Source organism: Aegilops tauschii, chromosome 5 (genome assembly GCF_002575655.3).
Source record: "Aegilops tauschii subsp. strangulata cultivar AL8/78 chromosome 5, Aet v6.0, whole genome shotgun sequence".
Classification (NCBI taxonomy): domain Eukaryota; kingdom Viridiplantae; phylum Streptophyta; class Magnoliopsida; order Poales; family Poaceae; genus Aegilops; species Aegilops tauschii.
The window spans coordinates 529,888,333-529,914,324 of record NC_053039.3 but is presented as its reverse complement, the minus strand read 5'-3'; the positions used below and the strand labels follow the sequence as shown (position 1 = coordinate 529,914,324).

At 45.1% G+C, this 25,992-nt stretch overlaps 1 protein-coding gene across 3 annotated transcripts; it reads left to right on the top strand.

The window, feature by feature from the left end:
* Nucleotides 1–6,596: 6,596 nt before the first annotated feature.
* Nucleotides 6,597–12,165, top strand: LOC109767827 (probable cellulose synthase A catalytic subunit 2 [UDP-forming]). Of its 3 annotated transcripts, none has more exons than XM_020326549.4 (14): nucleotides 6,597–7,116; nucleotides 7,232–7,430; nucleotides 7,557–7,795; nucleotides 7,882–7,981; nucleotides 8,108–8,294; nucleotides 8,551–8,817; nucleotides 8,894–9,239; nucleotides 9,321–9,458; nucleotides 9,566–9,691; nucleotides 9,775–9,987; nucleotides 10,131–10,374; nucleotides 10,516–10,718; nucleotides 10,962–11,312; nucleotides 11,391–12,165. In XM_020326549.4, exons 1-14 carry the CDS (start codon nucleotides 7,093–7,095, stop codon nucleotides 11,973–11,975), a joined length of 3,222 nt encoding a protein of 1,073 aa, XP_020182138.1. In that variant the 5' UTR covers nucleotides 6,597–7,092; the 3' UTR covers nucleotides 11,976–12,165. The 3 variants fall into 3 exon arrangements, with proteins under 3 accessions (XP_020182138.1, XP_020182139.1, XP_073354455.1); XM_020326550.4 differs by having other exon boundaries at nucleotides 6,703–7,116; nucleotides 10,131–10,365; XM_073498354.1 differs by having other exon boundaries at nucleotides 6,704–7,042.
* The last annotated feature ends 13,827 nt before the right edge of the window (nucleotides 12,166–25,992 follow it).

The following is a 25,992-nucleotide window of genomic DNA, read 5'->3' as shown; positions in this document are numbered from 1 at the left end:
TGTACAAGCTATCCTAGCTTACTCCATGTCCGTCTTTAAAATTCCTAAAAAAAATTGTAAAGGAATTATTGACACGATGTCGCAATTTTGGTGGGGTGACGAGGACAACAAGAAGAGAATGCATTGGATGGCATGGTGGAAGATGTGTATACCAAAAAATCAAGGAGGTATGGATTTTAGAGTTATACATTGTTTCAACCTGGCTTTGTTAGCCAAACAGGCATGGCGCCTGATTGATAATCCTGATCCTTATGTGCATCGATCTTGAGGGCTAAATATTTCCCGGAAGGGGATTTAATGAATGCAAAACGAAGAAAGGGCTCCTCTTTTACTTGGCAAAGTATTATGGCGGGAGTAAACTCGCTTAAAAATGGTTATATCTGGCGGGTTGGAAATGGACAAAATATTGATATTTGAAGAGATGCATGGATCCCGAACTGTGCGAATAGGAGAGTCATTACTCCGAGAAGGGGGCACCTTCTGTCAAGGGTTTCTGATCTCATTGATCCAGTCACGAATTCTTGGGATGAAGATTTGGTGAATCAAATGTTGTGGCCAACTGATGCTCAAAGGGTGCTCGCAATTCCCCTCCCGATGTATAATATGTCGGATTTCATTGCTTGGAGTTATACAAAAAATGGTGTTTTCACTGTACGGCCAGCTTATTTGGAGGAATGGAACAAGCAACATGGAACAAAATTGCAACATGCTGATGGTATGGGAAGAATCCAGGCTAATCCTATTTGGGGTAAGGTTTGGAAATTATCTTGTCTGACAAAGGTTAAAATTTTCATCTGGCGTACCTTGCATGGAACCCTCCCATGCCGTGTTACGCTTGCGAATAGGCACATGAAAGTATCGCCCGATTGCCCATCATGCTCGAAGGGGGCAGAAGATACAAAACACATTTTATTCATGTGTCAAAAGGAAAAAGAGATATGGGGCAAGTTAGGACTACATGAGGTGATCAATAAAGCTTGTGCTACTGATCGTGCGAGAGAGGCGGTTTTGGAATTCTTATTACTTATGCCAGAACAAGAATTAGCGATAATGGGTTCTCCAAAAGCACGTGAACTGATCGCTGTTACAGCCTGGTACTTATGGTGGGATAGACGCATACTGGTTCATGCAGGAAAGTTTCAAGATGCAAACCAAATTTCCATGGGTGCCCGGGCTATAACGGCTAACTATGTTAATGCACACTCCCATAAGGCAACTACTAAATCAGGAGGATGGACAAGACCTCCTATGGGTTTTGTCAAGCTTAATGTTGATGCCTCTTATGACCATGATTTACTTAGGGGCACAGCTGGAGCTGTTCTCGGAGATGATAATGGAAGATTCATTGTTGGTGGAAACTGGAGGATGGACAAGACCTCCTATGGGTTTTGTTAAGCTTAATGTTGCTTAATGTTGAGTGGTGTGCTGACGTATTAACAGTAGAAGCTTCGACTCTTAGATTCGGCCTATTCCTTGCACAAAAGGCGGGTTGCAATCGTCTTGTCGTTAATTCTGACAATATGGTGGTGATTGAAATAATGGAAAATGGAGGACATTCGAGGGGAGCGGCGGCGGGAGTTCGATGATTGCTATTTCATAGCTTGTGATCTTCCGCTTGTTAGATTTGAACATTGTAATAGGGAAGCAAATAAGGTGGCTCATGAAATTGCTAGGCTAGCGAAATTTTCAGTTACTACTGACTGGTTTGAGGAGCCTGTGAGGGACATTGTACATTTACTTATTGACGATGTAACAATTATTTCTAATAAATAAAGTACATGTTTATTTCAAAAAAAAGTACACCCAACCTAAGCTACACAAAACAAAACAGATTAATTACAGCCTCACGATCAGGATCACTTAATCTAATCTAACCGCTAAGATTACACTAACCCTCAGCCAAAACTGCGTTTAGTATTTTTCATGGGCGGACGAAAACTCTGCCGTCCCACGTTCGCGATCTCGACGACCATACGAAAATTGGAAACCGATCGCAATCAAATCTCCTTAATTTGTGCGCTGTGATTGCTGGTGCTCGCTCAAAAAAATTACCCTGCGACCCAGGCCGCACGAGACGCGAATGGACGAGTGCCTTCCTACCTAACAAACCACAACAAAGATCGGAGGCGGCGAGGACCCGACCCATGGGAGAGGACGTCGATGCTGGCAATGCTCCTCGGCGAGACGATGCTGGAGATCGGCTAGGCTAGTCAGTTCGCCCGGGATATCATTGCGCGAAGGCTGCTCCGCCCAAGATCCCGAAACGGCAACGCCCATCGCGAGGACCTAGAAGGCCACCGCGGAGCAGATGCCACTCCGGGCCAATCGCGCCAAGGAGAAGCAGAGCCAGCGGGGCACGTCGGGAGCTGAGGCCGGCACGCCGCTGTTGGGTGGGCGCGTCCGGTACCGCATACAGTTCAAGCTCACCTATCCCCGCTGGCCACCCGTCTGTGTCGGCACGAATAGGGTGTCCCCCAAGAACTGGCTGTCGCTCCCTCCTCCACCGCGTATGCCTGGCCGTCGACGAGAAAGAAACAGAAGCGGTTCTACAAGACTCGGTACCTTGTCATGGCCGCGCAAACGCCGGACAAGTTCCTGGGTTAGTGATCTATATGGATCTATTATATTTCTTTGAATCTTATGTTCTTATTTATCTTTCAAGGATACCAGCAGCTGTTCGAGCTAATGGCCTAATGAAGATCTGAAATATATCAACGTAAGAGGAAGACCAACTACTTCAGTTAGATTTTACTTTTCTCATGGTGCTCCCCGTTGACTAATGTTTGCTTGTTGAGTTAGCCCGTACATAGATGTATTCCCTTCTTATCAGATGAGATGCAATTTGTTACCACATCCAAGAATTGGTGTTCCTCCGCATGAGGAAACAATGCCCTGCATGTTCAAATCAGTTATGTTGTCATCCCCCTAGTTTCTTTCTTTTGACCTTGTTTTGCAGAGCTGGAGGTAGTTCCGGGGGAGATCTGATGTGTGTTGACGTAGAGTAGCTCACCGATGCATCAGGGCTTCTTTTTTATTTGCCGGTACCTGACAAACTGTATGACCTTTCATCATGGATTGGAGACATTATTAGCTACCTAAAAGTCGATTCTTTGATTTTTATTTTGACTTTTTTGCTCATTCTCTGCTCAGTAGGTGCAGGATCGGTGCAACGTGGTTGGGAGCTTGTCCCATAATAACGCACGTCTCCCTAAAGGTTCGTGACCTCTTTCTCTTTTTTCCATACCTATCTTTCAAGTTTTTTTTGTGTTGAATTATCTGGTAATCATTGAAAATTTCATAATGCATCATGTTCTATTTTATGATTGGTTGATTAGCTCCGGTGGTATTTTGAAATAATCTTGATTTAACCATATTGATCAAAAATTGGTACAACTCTTTACACCTTTCCTTGCTCACTGTGGTGAATTAAACATCAAGTCAATAATATGATATGCTTACATATAGACGTCATTCAATTGATATGACTGCATGAGCGTGAAACAAGCAGCAGGTCAGAGCTTGAACGACAAAATGAGGTTTAACAGTTGAGTGGTATTTTTGCTAGATGTATTTCTTTCAGTTTTGATATGAATAGCCATAAACATATAGCTGCTAGGAGTCCTCGAGCAAGCATCCAAATTTACCTGCTCTATCTGAACTGCCACCTTAGACTCAGAGGACTCTCGGGATACCCGCAACGGCTTGCCTGACTAATGGGTTGCTATTCAATTCTCAGTCTCAATTGGATCGGAGTCTTCAAGGTGTGCATATTTTAACTCATTATCATGTGTGTTTGTTTAGTATAGTTGGATTGAGTTACTTTATGTGCTTATTCCCAGTTGACTATGCCCAATTCAGTTAATAGAATTTTTGGATTCAACTTTCAGAAATATTTCATATGCAGAAGAACTGAGGCACATGTGTGGTCATTGGGCGACTGGTGTGCCAAGTTGTGAATCTTCAGGTATTTAGATAGGTTGATATGAGATTTGCTTCCAAATGCATCAAGTAAGGAGCTACCGGGTTTGATTCATGGTGATTTGTGTTGATTAATGTCTGAATGCCAAGTGAAACTAGGTACTTGCGTACATTGCAAAACATTAGTTTCTCTCCTTCAGAGATGTGTTTTATACTCTTCTGATGTAACTTTACACAAGGTTTTTCATGTCAAATGACATGGAGAAGCTTCCATCATATTAGAATAGATGTGTTCTGTGTACAGTTCGTTTTTACACATGATGTTTGAAGCACCGAGAGAATTACATATGGTATGTTTCGTAAATTGATGTTAACTATGTAAGTGAGAATAGAACAATCTATTCTCTCGTTATTATGCTTTCGTCACACATACACTGCATTGTTATATAGTAGTATATGAATGTCATGAGGAACCAACATCTCAGGTAAAGCTCTTCGATGTGCATTGAAGAAGTCTTTTCAGACAAGCTCAATAATTCTTATTGGTATTTCGATACAAGCGATGTGATTCGTCGGGTGATGCCAAGTGTTCCCGCTATGCATCGCATGCCTTGCGTGGGTTGAACTGTAGAAGGACCAGTGTAAGAGGTTTTACTTCAACAAGTGTGATAGTGACAATCATTCTACCTATGAGGCTAGGAGCATGATGACAAAAAAAACTCGGCAGGAGTGGCAATACAAAGATGGTCTATTTTGACACATGAAAACGAGACTTTGATCATGGAGTATTAAAGAGTGATTACGTGCATTACACATGCAATTTTACTAGTTTAATTATAATGCAGCTTTGGGGTCCTTCTGGATCCCTCTTTTCGCTAAAAAGAAAAAAAGTCAGCGATAGAGGACACTACAATGTATCCACAAGATCAAGTCGTTCACGTGTCTCTACATCTTCTTACAGAGGCTTAGACACTTAACCTTGAAGTCACTAAGGGCATCTCCAACTCGACCCTTAAACCTTCCACGCCCATTTGGATTGTGCTGTCCGGACCTTAAAAGCCATTCAACGCGGTACTGTATCGGTTCGAGGCGCGGTCCGAACATCCTTTCTCCCGTAATCCGAAGACAAATGTGAAAGGGCTTTTCAGGAGTCCGGATCGCTCCCAAGCCATCTTCTTACCGCTCTTGCCCACCCAAATGTTGGGAATAGTTGCATGGAAAATAAAAAAATTCTACACACACGCAATGATCTATCCGTGGAGACACATAGCAACGAGGGGGAGAGTGTGTCTACGTATCCTCGTAGACCGTAAGCGGAAGCGTTTCACAACGCGGTTGATGTAGTCGAACTTCTTCGCGCTTCAACCGATCAAGTACCAAACGCACGGCACCTCCGCGTTCTGCACACGTTCAGCTTGGTGACGTCCCTCGCCTTCTTGATCCAGCAAGACGTCAAGGTAGTAGAAGAGTTCCGCCAAAACGACGGCATGGTGACAGTAATGGTGAACCGGGCAAGATCCCAGAGACTGGCTCGGAAAGGCTGCTATACCAAACATCATTACTTAACTATAAAGAAAGGGTTCTAGGAAGGCCACCGCTAAGGTGATGCCGGCGTACACAACCGGTGTCTTGCCCGGTTCTTCAGTGCAGACCATCGTCGGCCCCCGTCTGGGCTCCACGGAAGCGGAGGCACCCCCTTTCCCTCCGGCTGAAGCATCAACCGGCGGATCCACTCCGATGAGCGGTGGGGAAGCGAGCCGCCCTTTACGCTGAAGCATATACCTCCTGGACTCCTGACATTCTGATGAGCGGGCCGCGGAACATGAGGAAGACATAGGGATCCGCCGCGCCCGGCCGTAGACTAGTGTATCCATGTCATGGTAGTGGAGCTCCGCGCGACCATACGTGCACATAGTTTTATCTTTCTTGTTAAAATATGTCCAAAATGTAAATGTTTTCATCCGGTTTGTATGAAATCCGTCATGTTTATATGAAATCTGGCCATATTTGCATGAATTACATCCGGTATGTTGATTTTTTAAATGTATGCGACTAGGGTTGGATGACAGCCTCCCGCATCCGTGTCCGCGGATGGATGCGAAATGAAATTTGCGGGTCGTCATTGGAGATGGCATAAGATCCCACCTTCTAGTTGAGCCAAGTTGACGAGCAATTCACCCAACCACTATGTCTTGGTCCCTTGGTGTGTTTGGTTCTGATCACCGGGTGGAAGGTGGGTGTACAAACTCTGCTCGAAATGGATCCACAAGCACGTTGCAATGCAAGCTCACCAACAACGTCTAGCGCATAGGAGACCCGAAATCACCAAAATTGGTAAAGGAACATCGTGGATTGAGCATCGCAGAAATATTAGGTATGGATTTTCGAATCTACATTGAATTACTACTCCATTTCTCGAATAAAAGGTGCAATGATGCTTGAGCTCACGCTGGCCTCTCCTCTGCTCGACAGCTCAAGCGCAGCTAGTAGCAAGAGCCAACAAGTCTCTCTTCCCTCGTGCGAGTGCGAGCGCGATCATCGCCAGCTGTCCTTTCGTCTCTGCCCCTGGCGCGCGCACTGACACACGGCCACCCGGCCCCACGCCCCCGCACCCAAATTCCGGTCACGCTTCCTGCCGTTGTTTATATTACGCGACGACCGCGGTCCGGTCCACGCCCACTGCTCCGCGGGCCCACCCAGCCGATCATCCTCAATTCCTCGTCATCTCCGCGCCGCAACCCGCGAACCCGCCACCAAATCCGATGGCAATTAAGCGGCGCATTAGGGGAGCTCCCCAGAAATGGCTAAACCCCGCCGCGCAAGCGACAACGGCGCCAGCACTAGCACTAGCACTAGTGCGCGGACGGACGGGCTCACGCGCTCCTCCTCCTCGCACACGCCATCGCCGTCGCCCTCCTTCTGGTCCCCTCCCAAACGCCCCGGCTCCAATCCGCGTGAGCTGGACTCCACCGGTGCCCCTGCTACTACTACGGCGCGGGGGGATCAGGGGGCGATTTGGGGGGACCCGGCTGGGCTGAGGGGGTTTGCGGCCGGTCTGCTTGCTGATCAGGGGCCTCGGAGCAGGGCTGCGGCCTGCGGGGCGCGGCGAGTGGCCGGTGAGTCGGTCCGTTCGTCGCGGGGATTGAGGGGTGAGCTCGCGGTGCGGCGGGTGCCATGGCGGGCGGCGGCGACGCGGCGGTGAGTGGCGTTTTTGGGGGGTTTGGTTGGGGTTTTCTGTGTGCGTGGATAGATAATCCGGCGATTGGTCTCACTCTGCTGTCCCGTCTTTTTATTTTCTGGTGCGTGCCCGCAGAAATCGGGAACGGGGAGGCATGGCGGCGGGCAGGTGTGCCAGATCTGCGGCGACGGCGTGGGCGCGGCGGCGGACGGCGAGCTCTTCGCGGCCTGCGACGTCTGCGCCTTCCCCGTCTGCCGGCCCTGCTACGAGTACGAGCGCAAGGAGGGCACCCAGGCCTGCCCGCAGTGCAAGACCAAGTACAAGCGCCACAAGGGTACGCTCGCTGCTGCTCACTCAGCCCCCTCTCCACTGCGATTCCGATTAAAAAATGCTAGTAGCATCCAAAGGCCGGAGCAGCTGAGAATTCAACCTGTGATTCTTCTTGTGTTGTGTTGTTTAGGTAGCCCGCCAGCACGTGGGGATGAAAGCGAGGATGATGCCAGTGACTTCAACTACCCAGCTTCTGCCAACCAGGATCAGAAAAACAAGATTCCTGAGAAGATGCTCACCTGGCGCAGGAACTCGGGAGCTAGTGATGATATTGGCCTCACTAAGTTCGGCAGCGGTGAGATTGGGCTGCACAAGTATGACAGTGGAGAAATCCCTCATGGATACATCCCGCGTTTCTCTCATAGCCAGGTTGTAAAAATTGCAACCTGTTTTGATTGTGACAACAGTATTCGGGAATATGAAACTGACATTTGCTTTCGTCTATGTCTGCACAGGTCTCAGGAGAGATTTCTGGAGCTTCCCCCGATCATATGATGTCCCCTGCGGGGAATGCTGGCAAGCGTGGACATCCATTTGCCTATGTGAACCATTCTCGTATGTATATATGTAACATTCTCATATGTAAATATGTACCATTATGATCTTGTGTGTACTTTGATTTTTTACTTGCATCCCGCTGTGAGTATGTAATAGTTGTTTCATGCTTCTGAATATTTCCAGCAAATCCATCAAGGGAGTTCTCTGGCAGCCTTGGCAACGTTGCGTGGAAAGAGAGAGTTGATGGCTGGAAAATGAAAGACAAGGGTGCAATTCCCATGACTAATGGAACAAGCATCGCTCCTTCTGAAGGCCGTGGAAACGGTGATATCGATGCATGCACTGACTATGGCGTGGAAGACCCCTTATTGTGAGTTATAATTTCTCTTGCACATCATTAGTCATCTTCGTGTTGTTCTCTCTATCCGACTAATTTACATTTATGTGAGGTAAGCTTGGGTGGGTTTCTTTTATATTTGAATACCTTCTGGTATTAACCCTGCATTTGAACAGAGATTGCTAGATCATATTCTTAATGGGTATACATATCTTGCTGAAACTGTAAATACTAGTTTTTGTATACGACTTGCAGCAATAACTTTTGTCTTGGGCCATATGAATTGCAGGAATGACGAAACTCGCCAGCCTCTGTCTAGAAAAGTGCCAATTCCTTCATCCAGAATAAATCCCTACAGGATGGTCATTGTGCTACGATTGATTGTCCTCTGCATCTTCCTGCACTACCGTATCACAAACCCTGTCCGTAATGCATATCCACTCTGGCTTCTGTCCGTGATATGTGAGATTTGGTTTGCTTTTTCCTGGATTTTGGATCAGTTCCCCAAGTGGTCTCCAGTCAATCGTGAAACTTACCTTGATAGGCTGGCTTTAAGGTGATGTGCAATATGTAGTGCTAATAAAAATGTTTATACTGACATAGTACTGACAGTATATCACTTGCACTATCAGGTATGACCGGGATGGTGAGTTGTCTCAGTTGGCTCCTGTTGACATTTTTGTCAGTACTGTGGATCCTATGAAGGAGCCTCCTCTTGTCACTGCAAATACTGTGCTTTCTATCCTTGCTGTGGACTACCCTGTTGACAAAGTATCTTGCTATGTATCTGATGATGGAGCTGCGATGCTTACCTTTGATGCACTTGCTGAGACTTCAGAGTTTGCTAGAAAATGGGTACCATTTTGTAAAAAGTATAACATAGAACCCAGAGCACCAGAGTGGTACTTTGCTCAGAAAATTGATTTCTTGAAAGACAAAGTTCAGACTTCATTCGTTAAAGATCGTCGAGCCATGAAGGTAGATTTTAGTTTATTAGTGTATATTTGTTGGTTGTTCCAGTTTCTATTTGAGGACATTAATTTCTATTAAACTCCACAGAGAGAATATGAAGAGTTCAAAGTTCGCGTCAATAGCCTTGTAGCCAAGGCCGAGAAAGTTCCTGAGGAAGGATGGATCATGCAAGATGGCACACCTTGGCCTGGGAACAATACTAGGGACCATCCTGGAATGCTTCAGGTCAGACTCATGTTCTAGCAAAGGTTACTTGATTAAGAGCTGGATCTGCCAGCAGGACTGGTTATTACAGTAACCATTTTCTAACTTAAGTTTCTGGTCATGTTCAGGTTTTCCTTGGTCATAGTGGAGGCCTTGATAGTGACGGCAATGAGCTTCCTCGTTTGGTTTATGTGTCTCGTGAGAAACGTGCCGGATTCCAGCACCACAAGAAAGCTGGTGCCATGAATGCCCTTGTGAGTAGTTAAACACTGAAGTCGTAAGTTGCCTTATATACTTTGATTACCTGGGTGTAATGGAAGTGGAATGCTTTCTGCAGGTTCGTGTTTCAGCTGTCCTTACTAATGGGCAGTACATGTTGAATCTTGATTGTGATCACTACATCAACAATAGCAGCGCTCTAAGAGAGGCTATGTGCTTTCTTATGGACCCTAATCTAGGGAGGAAAATCTGTTATGTCCAGTTTCCTCAGAGGTTCGATGGAATTGATACGAATGATAGATATGCAAACAGGAATACTGTATTTTTTGATGTAAGTTCTTGTGCTTATCACTTTCTTATCTCACTGGCACCAAGTAGTTTTAATGAACCACTGTTAATATTGTTGCAGGATGAGCTTTTTCTTAAAATTTGTTTGACAATGATCTGTAACTAACCTGTATCTATTTGCTGCAGATTAACTTGAGGGGTCTTGATGGCATCCAAGGACCAGTTTATGTGGGGACTGGTTGCGTGTTCAACAGAACAGCTTTATATGGTTATGAACCCCCGATGAAGAGCAAGGAGTCAGGTTTATTCTCTAAGCTTTGTGGGGGTAGAACCTCAAAATCGAAGAGCACAGGAAGTAAGAAGTCAGATAAGCATGCAGACGGTTCTGTGCCAATGTTCAATCTTGAAGATATAGAGGAGGGTATTGAAGGTATCTTTGGGCTCTATAACAACCGTTGCTCAATTTCTTTTGTCTGTAGTTGCTAGTCAGCGTAGCATTTTTTTTTTTTTTGACTAGGGTAGGTAGGACAGGGCTACATTTCTTTCTTACCTGAATGCTATTGTATAATAGGTTCTGGATTTGATGACGAGAAATCACTTCTTATGTCTCAAATGAGCCTGGAGAAGAGATTTGGTCAGTCCAGTGTTTTCGTAGCCTCCACTCTAATGGAGTACGGTGGTGTTCCCCAGTCTGCAACTCCAGAGTCTCTTCTGAAAGAAGCAATCCATGTCATCAGCTGTGGTTATGAGGACAGAAGTGATTGGGGAAGGGAGGTAATTAAGTTGTACACTCTATAATACCAGCATTTTTCTTATATCAACTGGTGTTCCAATTTTTTTTGATGATCAAGTCAAGTTTCTTGTTCTGGTTTACAGAACTAAAGGTTTCACATGTGAGCTCGTTAGAAGAATTCATGAATGTTCTTTGTGGTCGTACCTCTGAGATGATCTATTTATTGTTGGCTTTAAACCTTTTTTTTTGCTTCGTATCTGTAATCTTCCTGTTGTGTTTTGCAGATTGGTTGGATCTATGGTTCTGTTACAGAAGATATTCTTACCGGGTTTAAGATGCATGCACGCGGCTGGCGATCAATCTACTGCATGCCTAAGCGACCAGCTTTCAAGGGGTCTGCCCCCATCAACCTTTCAGATCGTCTGAACCAAGTGCTTCGGTGGGCGCTTGGTTCGGTGGAAATTCTTTTCAGCAGGCATTGTCCGATATGGTATGGCTATGGCGGACGGCTTAAATTCCTGGAGAGATTTGCTTACATCAACACCACTATCTATCCACTCACATCAATACCACTCCTCATATACTGCATATTACCAGCTGTTTGTCTTCTCACGGGAAAGTTTATCATCCCACAGGTAAAACCCGGCTCAGTTTTTGCTCTTGCGTGTACAAAACTGCGAAAATATTTATACTGACTATACATTGAAATGCAGATTAGCAACATTGCCAGTATTTGGTTTATCTCTCTCTTTATTTCGATCTTCGCCACTGGTATCCTTGAAATGAGGTGGAGTGGTGTTGGCATCGATGAGTGGTGGAGGAATGAACAGTTCTGGGTCATCGGAGGCATTTCTGCACATCTATTTGCGGTCTTCCAAGGTCTCCTGAAGGTACTTGCTGGTATCGACACCAGCTTCACTGTCACTTCAAAAGCATCCGATGAAGATAATGATTTTGCCGAGCTCTACATGTTCAAGTGGACGACTCTTCTGATCCCACCAACAACTATCTTGATCATCAACCTTGTCGGAGTTGTGGCTGGTACCTCCTACGCGATCAACAGCGGCTATCAGTCATGGGGCCCACTTTTCGGGAAGCTCTTCTTTGCCTTCTGGGTGATTATCCACTTGTACCCATTCCTCAAGGGGCTCATGGGACGGCAGAACCGCACGCCGACCATCGTTGTCGTCTGGGCCATCCTTCTTGCATCCATCTTCTCCTTGCTGTGGGTTCGCATTGACCCGTTCACCACAAGAGTCACTGGGCCAGATATCCGAATGTGTGGCATCAACTGCTAGGAGAGTGCAAGATAATTGGAACAGAATTGCCACCCATTCTGTTGTATGATATTAGCGGGTGACACTAGTTTACCAGATGATCTTGGTTGTAAAAACTGGGTACTTAGTGTTAATATGCAGTATTAAATTAGCTCTGCTATCTACTCATTATATTATTATTAGTATATATATTATTGAAGCAGCAGAAAAAGAAGCAACCATGTTTGTTAATATAGGCTAAATTATCTTGCAGGATTGTATTTCTTGATTAGAAACAGAGAAGTTGACATGCTGTGTTGGACTACTAAAACAATATAAAAACATGAGGTTTGAGCAAATATTTGGGTAAGGGATCCCCAAAATGGAGAAACAAAATTCATATTAGGATTTTACAAATATAACCTATCGTAAAATCTAAAGAGCAACATAGTGAAATTTTATGCAAGATCTTGCCTTATGAAATCCATATGTAGGTCCTTTATTCCGAGAAGACATCAAGGCTGAAGGACAAAGAATAGATTCAAATTGTTGCCCAAATGTGCAAGATGACGCTCACATTCGTTATATGCTAGTACTCCTACAAGAGAAATTAAATACGAAATGATAGTAACATAGGATTGAAATGCCATGACTTGCTAAATCTCATATAAAATCCAAGAAGAATTTCTTAAAATCCGTGGCCTCATGCGCAGAAAAATGGGGAACATTATGATGAGTTTTTTTTTTGGGATTAGAAATAGAGGGTGAGATAAAGGGATAATGTGTATAATTGGAACTCCTAGATGAAATTTTAGACACCAGACTTGAGCTCACGCTTGGTTTCTTCCACTGAAATTCCTTCAATGCAGTTAATCATATGATTCAAACAACAATTATATGGATTTTTTTTCTTTGTATTGCAATATTGTACTACTCACTCTCCATGAATCCTCTTATTCAAAAAGGGCCTAAAACATAGGTGTTTGCCATTATAAAAAAATTCACATCAAAGGGAATCTTCTAAAACACAGATGTTAGGTGATCACAATTTGGAGCCGACCTTGAGGCTCTTATCAGTGGAGGGTACACAATGCAACCTATAGTTTTATTTGATCCACATCAAAGTAAAACTAGGTGGAGATACAATAAGTATCAACTGCATTTAAGTTTCATGGTAGCATTTTGGTTGTTTAATCTATATTTATTACAGTGATCTCTTTGTTTCACGTGTTTGTTTAGATCTCAAGGGAAGAAACTATGAAAAGATATGATGAGAATCATGTTTAAGTTTCATGCACATTTAGTTTGTTTAATCTACTTTCTTACTATGATCCTTGTTGTTCGGACATATCTCAAAGGGAATGTATACGGAATGATCTATATTTTTTCCTTCATAAATTTTCCGCACGTGTGCTTGGATTTATACCAGTGCTGGACTCCCTAGTTAGCAGCGTGCTTAACTAGCGGTGCCCAGCTCATACGCGGCTGGCAAGTTGTTACTAGCGGTGCGGACGTCGAACATTGCCAGTAACTGAACTACAACCGCGTGTGGACTGTTCACCGCTAATAAGATGTAGACCAGTGGCAAGTGTAGTGAACACCACTAATATGATACCCGCAAAAAAAAAACACCACTAATATGATGTAGGCCAGGGGCGTGCATGGAAGCTTGAGCGCTACTAATTTTGGCAATCGCGCGCCTAGTAGACAAGCACTGCTAATATAAATTTATTTATTTATCAGCATTTTGTAATCAATGGTAAAAATATGAAATGCTGCCATGCAAAACATTTTGTAGCCCAAGATGGTGCCATGGCAACATTTTCTAGGCAAAAGGGATCGTTATATATGCTGCCATGACACCATTTTGGGCTACCAAAAACTAATATGAAGTTTAAAACTTCATAATCTAAACAAACATTGTTCAACACACTTAACAACCATAGTTTGTGCACCATAGCAATTGCAAACATGGTACTTAATTCCAAACAAAATGCCACGCAACAATTCCAAACAAAAGTCCACTTAACAATGTACCTAAAAGACTCTCAAACACATACTCTTCAGCGCCCTTAACGATAGTATCAGGAAGGGGACCAGGCCTGCATGTCCATGGTGGAGCAGGGCGATGATCTTGTCTCCAACTTCTATAGTATAGATGTCAAAGAGATCTTTCCACCCATTGAAAATGAGGCACCCATCTTCTGATGAAGTCGAGTAGGTGGATGATATGTCCGTCTTGTCGTATACAATGACTCTCATGTCGCAACTATGTTGAGCCTGCATTTGCTCAGGCACCCAACGTCTTGGAAGTTTCTGTTGCAAGAGCACAATTAGTAAGAACATATAGGTATATGTATAGTACACACAATCTATTCAATTTACAAATAGTACATGAAAAATTAGACATTAAATACAACTCTTACTAGGAGTGGCTTCTCAACATTGCTCTCATTCAAGCTGTGCATGAATGGCACGGATGATTGATCATAAGGGGCAACATTGCACACCTCAACAAGTGTCTGAATGTTGTCCACAAAGCCTACGAGCTAGTCCATCTCTTGCTAAGAAAGAGTAGTACGTATAGTGACATGCCTCCTGTCTACAATCCTATGAGTTTCTTGGCACCTAGTGAAGTAATATGTCAAAATTATATGTGTGCAAGATTACTTATAGCAAGTAATATAAATGGTCATAAACACTTAGGGGGGGGGGGGGCACGTGACAATTAGGCAAGTGCACCATGATATCAAGATCGGGTTGGCCAAGAATGTACATCTTGATCTTCATCCCGACCTCAAGCGTGTATGCTCTGGCAATGACAATTCCTTGCACTTGGGGATTAGCATGTACTTGCAAGGTACCGCGAACACGCTGCTCGTCGTCGACATCTACATCAATGACCTGGTCATCACCGGGGCAGAGCCCGTTGAGTGTCTACGCTTCAAGGGAGATATCCATCATCGCTTCAGCATGAGCAACCTTGGGCTGCTCCGGTATTACCTCGAGCTAGAGGTGAACCAGCAGCGTGGTCGCACAACGATCACGCAGGCGGCCTATGCCGCTAAGATGCTTGAGAGGGCTGGCATGGAGAACTGCCACGCCGTGCACGCTTCGATGGAGGCACCAATGAAGCTCAGTAAGGAAAGCCCCAAGAAGGTGGTGGACGTTACGTTCTACTGCAATGTTATCCAGAGCCTCGGATACCTCATACATACCTGACCAGACATCTCGTTCGTTGTCGGGTACCTGAGTAGGTTCATGAAAGCCCCGGCAAGCGAACACCTCGCCGCCATCAAGCACCTGCTCCGGTACATCGTGGGTACGCTCACGCGCGGATGCGTGTATCATTGTGGTGATGGTGAAAACCTGGTCGGCTACAGTGGCTCTGACCACACTAGTGACATGGACTCCCGGAAAAGCACGTCGGGCGTGTTGTTTCTCCTCTGGAGTAGTCCCGTCAGCTGGTATTCTATGATGCAGAAGGTGGTGGCCGCGTCTTTGTTCAAGGCGGAGTACATCGCAACAGCTATTATATCATGTGAGGGAATCTGGCTGGCTCACCTCCTTGGCGAGATGCTGAATCGAGACACCGCACATGTGCTCATCTTCGTCGACAACAAGTTCAAAACCGTAGCAAGGACATCGATCTCCGCTATCACTTCATACATTCTTCATACATAACTACGTCGGAAGGGCACGATGAATGTGGAGTTCACCAGGACTGGTGAGCAAGAGGCCAACATCTTAACAAAGGCTCTTCCCCACATCCAGTTCCAGGAAATGCACGACAATATAAGGATTGTCAATGTCCAACCCCAGCGACAGGGTTGAGGGGGAGAATGTTACGTTCAACCCCGTCTCCCGGCAAGCCCACGCTAATGGGGTGGGAACAGGTGGTGTCCCATGAGTTTACTACATATGGGATGTCCGTACCGCGTGCCCATGTCAAAAAATCACGACATGGGTGGCGAGGTAATGTACAGTGGTTTCCAACCACTCCCATGATATGCTATGGAGTGGTCATAGTCTAGGTAGTTGGTAGAACCTAGATGTAATTTACCTATTGCCTTGTACAGCTACATAGATGAATCTAATGCTCCACTAAGGAAGAGAGGCATGGAGGCCAGAAACAACTCCTCTTCCTTCTCTCTCGGTCTCTTCCTCGCTTGCTCTCCTCCGGCAACTACTTTTAATTCCCGAGAATGCCGTCTCCGGCGGTCGGTAAAGCTCCGTCTTGGCTAATAAGGACCCCCCGCCCCGGTGGTGATAGACTTTCTGGGGCAGTCAGAGTCATCTAGCAGCACTGTGCAGCAGCTAGTGGATGGCACCAAGGAGGAGGCCGATGGCACGGCGAGCCCCTTGGACCTGTCATTGGCTTATCCACTGATTTGTACATGGAGGACTCGAGAAAGCTAGTCGTCTTCCCTCCAGAAAAACTAAGATCCATGCTGCAGCTAAGCCCGGGCACCGAATTGAATACCCACTTTTCATACTGTTAATTAGTTGTTGGATAGATCGATCAGGGAAACAAAATATACCATGTGCCATGAAGATGAATTTTATGTTTAAGATTTCATACCAATTTCTAGTTTGTTTACTCTAGTTTTGCTTACTCCGATGCTGCTGTATTCGCATAAATCTTAGAGGAATAAGGAAAAAATGAATGATGATTGATGTTCAAAGGCATAATTGCTCCTTTTAATATACATGTTTTGTCTCATCTATTACTTTCTTAAAATAGTTCAACGGCCGAATTTGTTTTCCATGCATGCAAATGAAATACCAAGTCCCTCCAAGGATCGACTTGGCTTTTTTAATTTGCATGCATGGAATATAAATCCAATATATACACTTGACACGTAACCCCAAAAGCTAATTTTAGGAGCACGCGGGCATTGAAGCAAATTATTTGCAACAGTTCTAAAATCATTTTTTTTATTTTCAATAAAACTCCTAATAACAATTTTTCAAGTTTATATGGATGTATGTTACACAAGTGTAAATTTTGGTGATGAAATAAGTAAACATGTGAGCTACACAAAAATGGCAAAAATCATGATTTCTAAATTGTGAGTAGTACATAAAGTATTGATCTTCCCAAATATTATTTTGTCAGTTTTGTGTACCTCATATGGTGACTGATTTCATCACATAAATTTTACATATGTGTAATGTACATTAAATTGAACATGCACATTTTTTATCAGATTTTTTTGAAACTTCAAAATACTATTTTGAGACTACTTAAAATATAGCACTCACAGGAGCATGTGCATCGAAGTGTTTTTCACATGGAATATACCCTATGAAAATAAGATTAAACATAATAGAATCCGAATTTAACGTCGAACCATTTTTAAGGAAGGAATAGATTACACAAACCACGTACTGAAAGAAGTTATCATATATGTGAACACCACTATCTTTAGATATAAAATAAAATGTGAACACCACAAATTATCTCATATGTTCTTTTTACCTCTTAGATTAATACCAACACATCAAGATCAGAGTATTAAATACCAAATTAAACAAACTAGATATTGGTACAAAATCTTAAATATGATATTCAACTTATAGTCACATAGTTCTGTTTTCCCTGAGATCTATCCAAAAATATATATTGCAGGTACACCATTAATGTGTAATGCAATATAATTGCCTAATATTAACGGGCATTAATGCACGTACACGATTACTAGTCAATTTGAAGGGTCGCAATTAAACAACATATCGGATTGGATGGACAATGTTTTGAGAAAACCTTCTTCTGTACGATATATGAACTTCAAATTGTAGAGCTCGATTGTAAGAATCCCAGTTTAGATATTTACCGTGTATCAAGAAACTAGAATTTTCTGTAAAACATGGAAGTTGTTTTGTTTTGTTGAATTGTACATTTTCAAGTTTATGAGTTTATCTTATCATTTTGGAGAAAAAAAGATAAATGGTTCGCACGGAACATAAACACTAAAACTGACATCCTGCGCCCCCCACACAGACACACACCCACCCACCCACCCACCCACACACACACACACACAAACACACACACACACACACACACGCACGCACGCACACGCCCACACACACACACACACACACACACACACACACACACACACACACACACAAAGATTGCTTAGCAAGCACACCGCATACAAACCTGGCAAGTGGTGATTGATCCGTTCCCCACTCGACTCAAAGTCAAAACTGGTCAGCGTTTCAACCGTTTCTTTCGCTAGCCTGAAGCCCTAGGCCTACACATCTAGCGACCATGGAGAATGACCTGCCCCTCGGCGGCGACCAGCCTAACCCGCCGCCACCACCCCATCAGCTTCCCGACGACATGCTCCGAAATATCTTCCATCGCCTCCCGTCAGATCTCAGCGCCCTCGCAGTCGTCTCCTCCGCCTAAAATGCTGTTCCCGCGCCGACCGTGGAGGACGCGCGGGTCGGCATCGCCGGCGTGATTGAGAACTTTGTGGTGTTACTTTCAGGTTGAATGGCGTTGAAGGCTGGATTCCGTGTATCATAGCTAGACCGGACAATTTCCTGTCCGCTGGTCCTGCTGAGAATGGTGGCGTTGGGCTTCTGTGTTTTGAGATGGGGTACGGTGGTGATGAGGAAGATGAACTAGCTGACTGGACTGAGCCGCAGGTGAAGGAAGGGTGCAACATTTTCTTGATGAAATCCACTTTCTATATGAGAAACTTTGTTTCTTTGATGTCGTTCATGTAAAAGTACATGTTAGTGTATTGATGCAAAAATTTGTATTAATCACACTTTCTCTCATAATAAGTTCACTCAAAGTGATAATCACACAATTTTGTCGCAGCCGATGTGACATGTTTCTTACTGAAAAAGCACGAGTGATAAGTGTCCCCAAGCATGCCAACTCTTGCAACCCCTCCGTTCTGTACTCAAGTCCACCCAACGGCGGTGGACCAAATGGAGGGCTTCCACCACTGCCACCTCCATGCCCATCGGACCACGCACTTGCTGTCCACATATTGTGGTACATCACTCCCCCATAGGTCCTGCCTGTAGCGCCACGGACCCTTGCTGGGACAACAAACCCTATAGCGCATTCCTCAGTCGTGCCCCTCCCAGTTGCGGCACCAAGACCTGCCGCAGCTGTCCCGGCCGTAGTGCCGCCAGCACATGTGGCTGTTCTAGCTGGGGATGGCGGCGCCCGTACAGTGCATTGGCTTGCAAAAAATCCTGAGCTTTGGAAGGAGTACCGCAAATCCGGAATGGAGGGGACCCCTCGGCAGTGATAGACTTTCTGTGGCAGTCCAAATCGTCAAGCAACACTGCTCAGCTACTGGTGGAAGGCACCGAAGAGGAGGGCAACGACTTGGTGAGCACCTTGGACCTGACATTGGCTTGATCCATCGATCTTTATGAGGCCTCGAGAAAGCTAGTCGTGTTCCCTCGAAAAAAAACTAAGAGCATCTCTAACAGGCGCGCTTCTCCTCGGCGCGGTATAATTCTTTTACAGCGCTAAAATGGTCTTTTTACGCGCGGTCGCGATGAAAAGGTTTTCCATATGCACAAAAACACGGCACCCAATTCGGCGGTCCCACCTGCAGCAGCCGAGTTTTTGCAGTGCGCACAATCCGGCGCCCAGAATTTGCAGCCCAGGATACCACTTATAGCGCGTGTGGTAAATTTTTTTGTGCACACTCTATTTTGCAGCGTCTGCTGAAGTGCTTTTTTTTGTCTCCGGCGCACAAAAACAATGACAGGGAAAACAAAACCATGTGCCGATAAGATTAATTGCTTTTTTAAGATTTGTTACCAGTTTCTAGTTTGTTTACTCTGGAATTTCTTACTGTGATGTTGTTGTGTTCATATTATCACATAGTTCTCACAGGAATAATAAAACATGAATGATGATTGATGTTCAAGACATAATTGCTTCTTTTAATATATACATGGTTTGTTATCACACGTTTGTGCATTGCCATGATGTGGTGCTCTTTGCTATACATACATGCACACACACACACACAACACACACACACACAAACTAGATATTGGTACTAAATCTTAAACATGATATTCAACTTATAGTCACATAGTTCTGTTTTCCCTGAGATCTATCCAAAAATATATATTGCAGGTACACCATTAATGTGTAATGCAATATAATTGCCTAATATTAACGGGCATTAATGCACGTACACGATTACTAGTCAATTCGAGGGTCGCAATTAAACAACATATCGGATTGGCTGGACAATGTTTTGAGAAAACCTTTTTTTTGTACGATATATGAACTTCAAATTGTAGAGCTTGATTGTAAGAATCCCGGTTTAGATATTTACCGTGTATGAAGAAACTGGAATTTTCTGTAAAACATGGATGTTGTTCTGTTTTGTTGAATTGTAAACTTTCAAGTTTATCAGTTTATGTTATCATTTTGGAGAAAAAACATAAATGGTTCGCACGGAACATAAACACTAAAACTGACATCCTGCGCCCCCCAAAACAGACACACACCCACCCACCCACCCACCCCCCCACACACACACAAACACAGACACAAAGATTGCTTAGCAAGCACACACATACAAACCTGGCGAGCGGTGATTGATCCCTTCCCCACTCGACTCAAAGTCAAAACTGGACTGCGTTTCGACCGTTTCATTCTCGCCGGGGGATCGCCATTCCCACTACCCTGAAGAAAGAGCTCCATACCTCTCGCTAGCCTGAAGCCCTAGACCTACACATCTAGCGACCATGGAGAATGACCTGCCCCTCGGCGGCGACCAGCCTAACCCGCCGCCACCACCCCATCAGCTTCCCGACGACATACTCCGAAATATCTTCCATCGCCTCCCGTCAGATCTCAGCGCCCTCGCAGTCGTCTCCTCCGCCTAAAATGCTGTTCCCGCGCCGACTGTGGAGGACGCGCGGGTCGGCATCGCCGGCGTGATTGAGAACTTTGTGGTGTTACTTTCAGGTTGAATGGCGTTGAAGGCTGGATTCCGCGTATCATAGCTAGACCGGATAATTTCCTGTCCGCTGGTCCTGCTGAGAATGGTGGCGTTGGGCTTCTGTGTTTTGAGATGGGGTACGGTGGTGATGAGGAAGATGAACTAGCTGACTGGACTGAGCCGCAGGTGAAGGAAGGGTGCAACATTTTCTTGATGAAATCCACTTTCTATATGAGAAACTTTGTTTCTTTGATGTCGTTCACGTAAAAGTACATGTTAGTGTATTGATGCAAATATTTGTATTAATCACACTTTCTCTCATAATAAGTTCACTCAAAGTGATAATCACACAATTTTGTCGCAGCCGATGTGACATGTCTCTTACTGAAAAATCACGAGTGATAAGTGTCCCCAAACATGCCAACTCTTGCAACCCCTCCGTTCTGTACTCTAGTCCACCCAACGGCGGTGGACCAAATGGAGGGCTTCCACGACTGCCACCTCCATGCCCATCGGACCACGCCCTTGCTGTCCACATATTGTGGTACATCACTCCCCCATAGGTCCTGCCTGTAGCGCCACGGACCCTTGCTGGGACAACAAACCCTATAGCGCATTCCTCAGTCGTGCCCCTCCCAGTTGCGGCACCAAGACCTGCCGCAGCAGTCCCGGCCGCAGTGCCGCCAACACTTGTGGCTGTTCTAGCTGGGGATGGCGGCGCCCGTACAGTGCATTGGCTTGCAAAAAATCCTGAGCTTTGGAAGGAGTACCGCAAATCCGGAATGGAGGGGACCCCTCGGCAGTGATAGACTTTCTGTGGCAGTCCAAATCGTTAAGCAGCAGTGCTCAGCTACTCGTGGAAGGCACCGAAGAGGAGGGCAACGACTAGGTAAGCACCTTGGACCTGACATTGGCTTGATCCACCGAGCTTTATGAGGCCTCGAGAAAGCTAGTCGTCTTCCCTCGAAAAAAAAACTAAGAGCATCTCTAACAGGCGCGCTTCTCCTCGACGCGGTATAACTCCTTTACAACGCCAAAATGGTCCTTTTACGCGCGAGAGCAATGAAAAGGTTTTCCAGATGCACAAAAACACGGCGCCCAATTCGGCGGTCCCACCTGCAGCAGCCGAGATTTTGCAGCGCGCACAATCCTGCGCCCAGAATTTGTAGCCCAGGATACCACTTATAGCACTGTGCTATTTTTTTTGTGCGCACTCTATTTTGCAGCGTCTGCTGAAGTGCTGTTTTTTTGTCTCCGGCGCACAAAAACGATGGCAGGGAAAACAAAACCATGTGCCGATAAGATTAATTGCCTTTTTAAGATTTGTTACCAGTTTCTAGTTTGTTTACTCTGGAATTTCTTACTGTGATGTTGCTGTCTTCATATTATCACATAGTTCTCAAAGGAATAAGAAAACATGAATGATGATTGATGTTCAAGACATAATTGCTTCTTTTAATATATACATGGTTTGATATCACACGTATGTGCATTGCCATGATGTGGTGCTCTTTGCTATACATACATGCACACACACAACACACACACACACACACACAAACTGGATATTGGTACTAAATCTAAACATGATATTCAACTTATAGTCACATAGTTCTGTTTTCCCTGAGATCTATCCAAAAATATATATTGCAGGTACACCATTAATGCGTAATGCAATATAATTGCCTAATATTAACGGGCATTAATGCACGCACATGATTACTAGTCAATTCGAAGGGTCGCAATTAAACAACATATCGGATTGGCTGGACAATGTTTTGAGAAAACCTTTTTTTTGTACGATATATGAACTTCAAATTGTAGAGCTTGATTGTAAGAATCCCGGTTTAGATATTTACCGTGTATGAAGAAACTGGAATTTTCTGTAAAACATGGAAGTTGTTCAGTTTTGTTGAATTGTAAACTTTCAAGTTTATAAGTTTATGTTATCATTTTGGAGAAAAAACATAAATGGTTCGCACGGAACATAAACACTAAAACAGACATCCTGCGCCCCCTCAACACAGACACACACCCACCCCCCCACACAGAAAGATTGCTTAGCAAGCACACCGCATACAAACATGGCGAGCGGTGATTGATCCCTTCCCCACTCGACTCAAAGTCAAAACTGGACTGCGTTTCGACCGTTTCTTTCTCGCCGGGGGATCGCCATTCCCACTACCCTGAAGAAAGAGCTCCATACCTCTCGCTAGCATGAAGCCCTAGACCTACACATCTAGCGACCATGGAGAATGACCTGCCCCTCGGCGGCGACCAGCCTAACCCGCCGCCACCACCCCATCAACTTCCCGACGACATACTCCGAAATATCTTCCATCGCCTCCCGTCAGATCTCAGCGCCCTCGCAGTCGTCTCCTCCGCCTAAAATGCTGTTCCTGCGCCGACCGTGGAGGACGCGCGGGTCGGCATCGCCGGCGTGATTGAGAACTTTGTGGTGTTACTTTCAGGTTGAATGGCGTTGAAGGCTGGATTCCGTGTATCATAGCTAGACCGGACAATTTCCTGTCCGCTGGTCCTGCCGAGAATGGTGGCGTTGGGCTTCTGTGTTTTGAGATGGGGTACGGTGGTGATGAGGAAGATGAACTAGCTGACTGGACTGAGCCGCAGGTGAAGGAAGGGTGCAACATTTTCTTGATGAAATCCACTTTCTATATGAGAAACTTTGTTTCTTTGATGTCGTTCATGTAAAAGTACATGTTAGTGTATTGATGCAAAAATTTGTATTAATCACACTTTCTCTCATAATAAGTTCACTCAAAGTGATAATCACACAATTTTGTCGCAGCCGATGTGACATGTTTCTTACTGAAAAAGCACGAGTGATAAGTGTCCCCAAGCATGCCAACTCTTGCAACCCCTCCGTTCTGTACTCAAGTCCACCCAACGGCGGTGGACCAAATGGAGGGCTTCCACCACTGCCACCTCCATGCCCACCGGACCACGCACTTGCTGTCCACATATTGTGGTACATCACTCCCCCATAGGTCCTGCCTGTAGCGCCACGGACCCTTGCTGGGACAACAAACCCTATAGCGCATTCCTCAGTCGTGCCCCTCCCAGTTGCGGCACCAAGACCTGCCGCAGCTGTCCCGGCCGTAGTGCCGCCAGCACTTGTGGCTGTTCTAGCTGGGGATGGCGGCGCCCGTACAGTGCATTGGCTTGCAAAAAATCCTGAACTTTGGAAGGAGTACCGCAAATCCGGAATGGAGGGGACCCCTCGGCAGTGATAGACTTTCTGTGGCAGTCCAAATCGTCAAGCAACACTGCTCAGCTACTGGTGGAAGGCACCGAAGAGGAGGGCAACGACTTGGTGAGCACCTTGGACCTGACATTGGCTTGATCCATCGATCTTTATGAGGCCTCGAGAAAGCTAGTCGTGTTCCCTCGAAAAAAAACTAAGAGCATCTCTAACAGGCGCGCTTCTCCTCGGCGCGGTATAATTCTTTTACAGCGCTAAAATGGTCTTTTTACGCGCGGTCGCGATGAAAAGGTTTTCCATATGCACAAAAACACGGCACCCAATTCGGCGGTCCCACCTGCAGCAGCCGAGTTTTTGCAGTGCGCACAATCCGGCGCCCAGAATTTGCAGCCCAGGATACCACTTATAGCGTGTGTGCTAATTTTTTTTGTGCACACTCTATTTTGCAGCGTCTGCTGAAGTGCTGTTTTTTTGTCTCCGGCGCACAAAAACAATGACAGGGAAAACAAAACCATGTGCCGATAAGATTAATTGCTTTTTTAAGATTTGTTACCAGTTTCTAGTTTGTTTACTCTGGAATTTCTTACTGTGATGTTGTTGTGTTCATATTATCACATAGTTCTCACAGGAATAATAAAACATGAATGATGATTGATGTTCAAGACATAATTGCTTCTTTTAATATATACATGGTTTGTTATCACATGTTTGTGCATTGCCATGATGTGGTGCTCTTTGCTATACATACATGCACACACACACACACACACACACACACACACAAACTAGATATTGGTACTAAATCTTAAACATGATATTCAACTTATAGTCACATAGTTCTGTTTTCCCTGAGATCTATCCAAAAATATATATTGCAGGTACACCATTAATGTGTAATGCAATATAATTGCCTAATATTAACGGGCATTAATGCACGCACATGATTACTAGTCAATTCGAAGGGTCGCAATTAAACAACATATCGGATTGGCTGGACAATGTTTTGAGAAAACCTTTTTTTTGTACGATATATGAACTTCAAATTGTAGAGCTTGATTGTAAGAATCCCGGTTTAGATATTTACCGTGTATGAAGAAACTGGAATTTTCTGTAAAACATGGAAGTTGTTCTGTTTTGTTGAATTGTAAACTTTCAAGTTTATAAGTTTATGTTATCATTTTGGAGAAAAAACATAAATGGTTCACACGGAACATAAACACTAAAACAGACATCCTGCGCCCCCTCAACACAGACACACACCCACCCCCCCCACACAGAAAGATTGCTTAGCAAGCACACCGCATACAAACCTGGCGAGCGGTGATTGATCCCTTCCCCACTCGACTCAAAGTCAAAACTGGACTACGTTTCGACCGTTTCTTTCTCGCCGGGGGATCGCCATTCCCACTACCCTGAAGAAAGAGCTCCATACCTCTCGCTAGCATGAAGCCTTAGACCTACACATCTAGCGACCATGGAGAATGACCTGCCCCTCGGCGGCGACCAGCCTAACCCGCCGCCACCACCCCATCAACTTCCCGACGACATACTCCGAAATATCTTCCATCGCCTCCCGTCAGATCTCAGCGCCCTCGCAGTCGTCTCCTCCGCCTAAAATGTTGTTCCCGCGCCGACCGTGGAGGACGCGCGGGTCGGCATCGCCGGCGTGATTGAGAACTTTGTGGTGTTACTTTCAGGTTGAATGGCGTTGAAGGCTGGATTCCGTGTATCATAGCTAGACCGGACAATTTCCTGTCCGCTGGTCCTGCTGAGAATGGTGGCGTTGGGCTTCTGTGTTTTGAGATGGGGTACGGTGGTGATGAGGAAGATGAACTAGCTGACTGGACTGAGCCGCAGGTGAAGGAAGGGTGCAACATTTTCTTGATGA

Coding starts and splice junctions, on each gene's coding strand:
- LOC109767827 (XM_073498354.1), top strand. CDS start 6,719: ATGGCTAAACCCCGCCGCGCAAGCGACAACGGCGCCAGCACTAGCACT. Junction 7,982..8,107: donor TGCCTATGTGAACCATTCTC/GTATGTATATAT, acceptor GAATATTTCCAG/CAAATCCATCAAGGGAGTTC. Junction 10,375..10,515: donor TATAGAGGAGGGTATTGAAG/GTATCTTTGGGC, acceptor ATTGTATAATAG/GTTCTGGATTTGATGACGAG.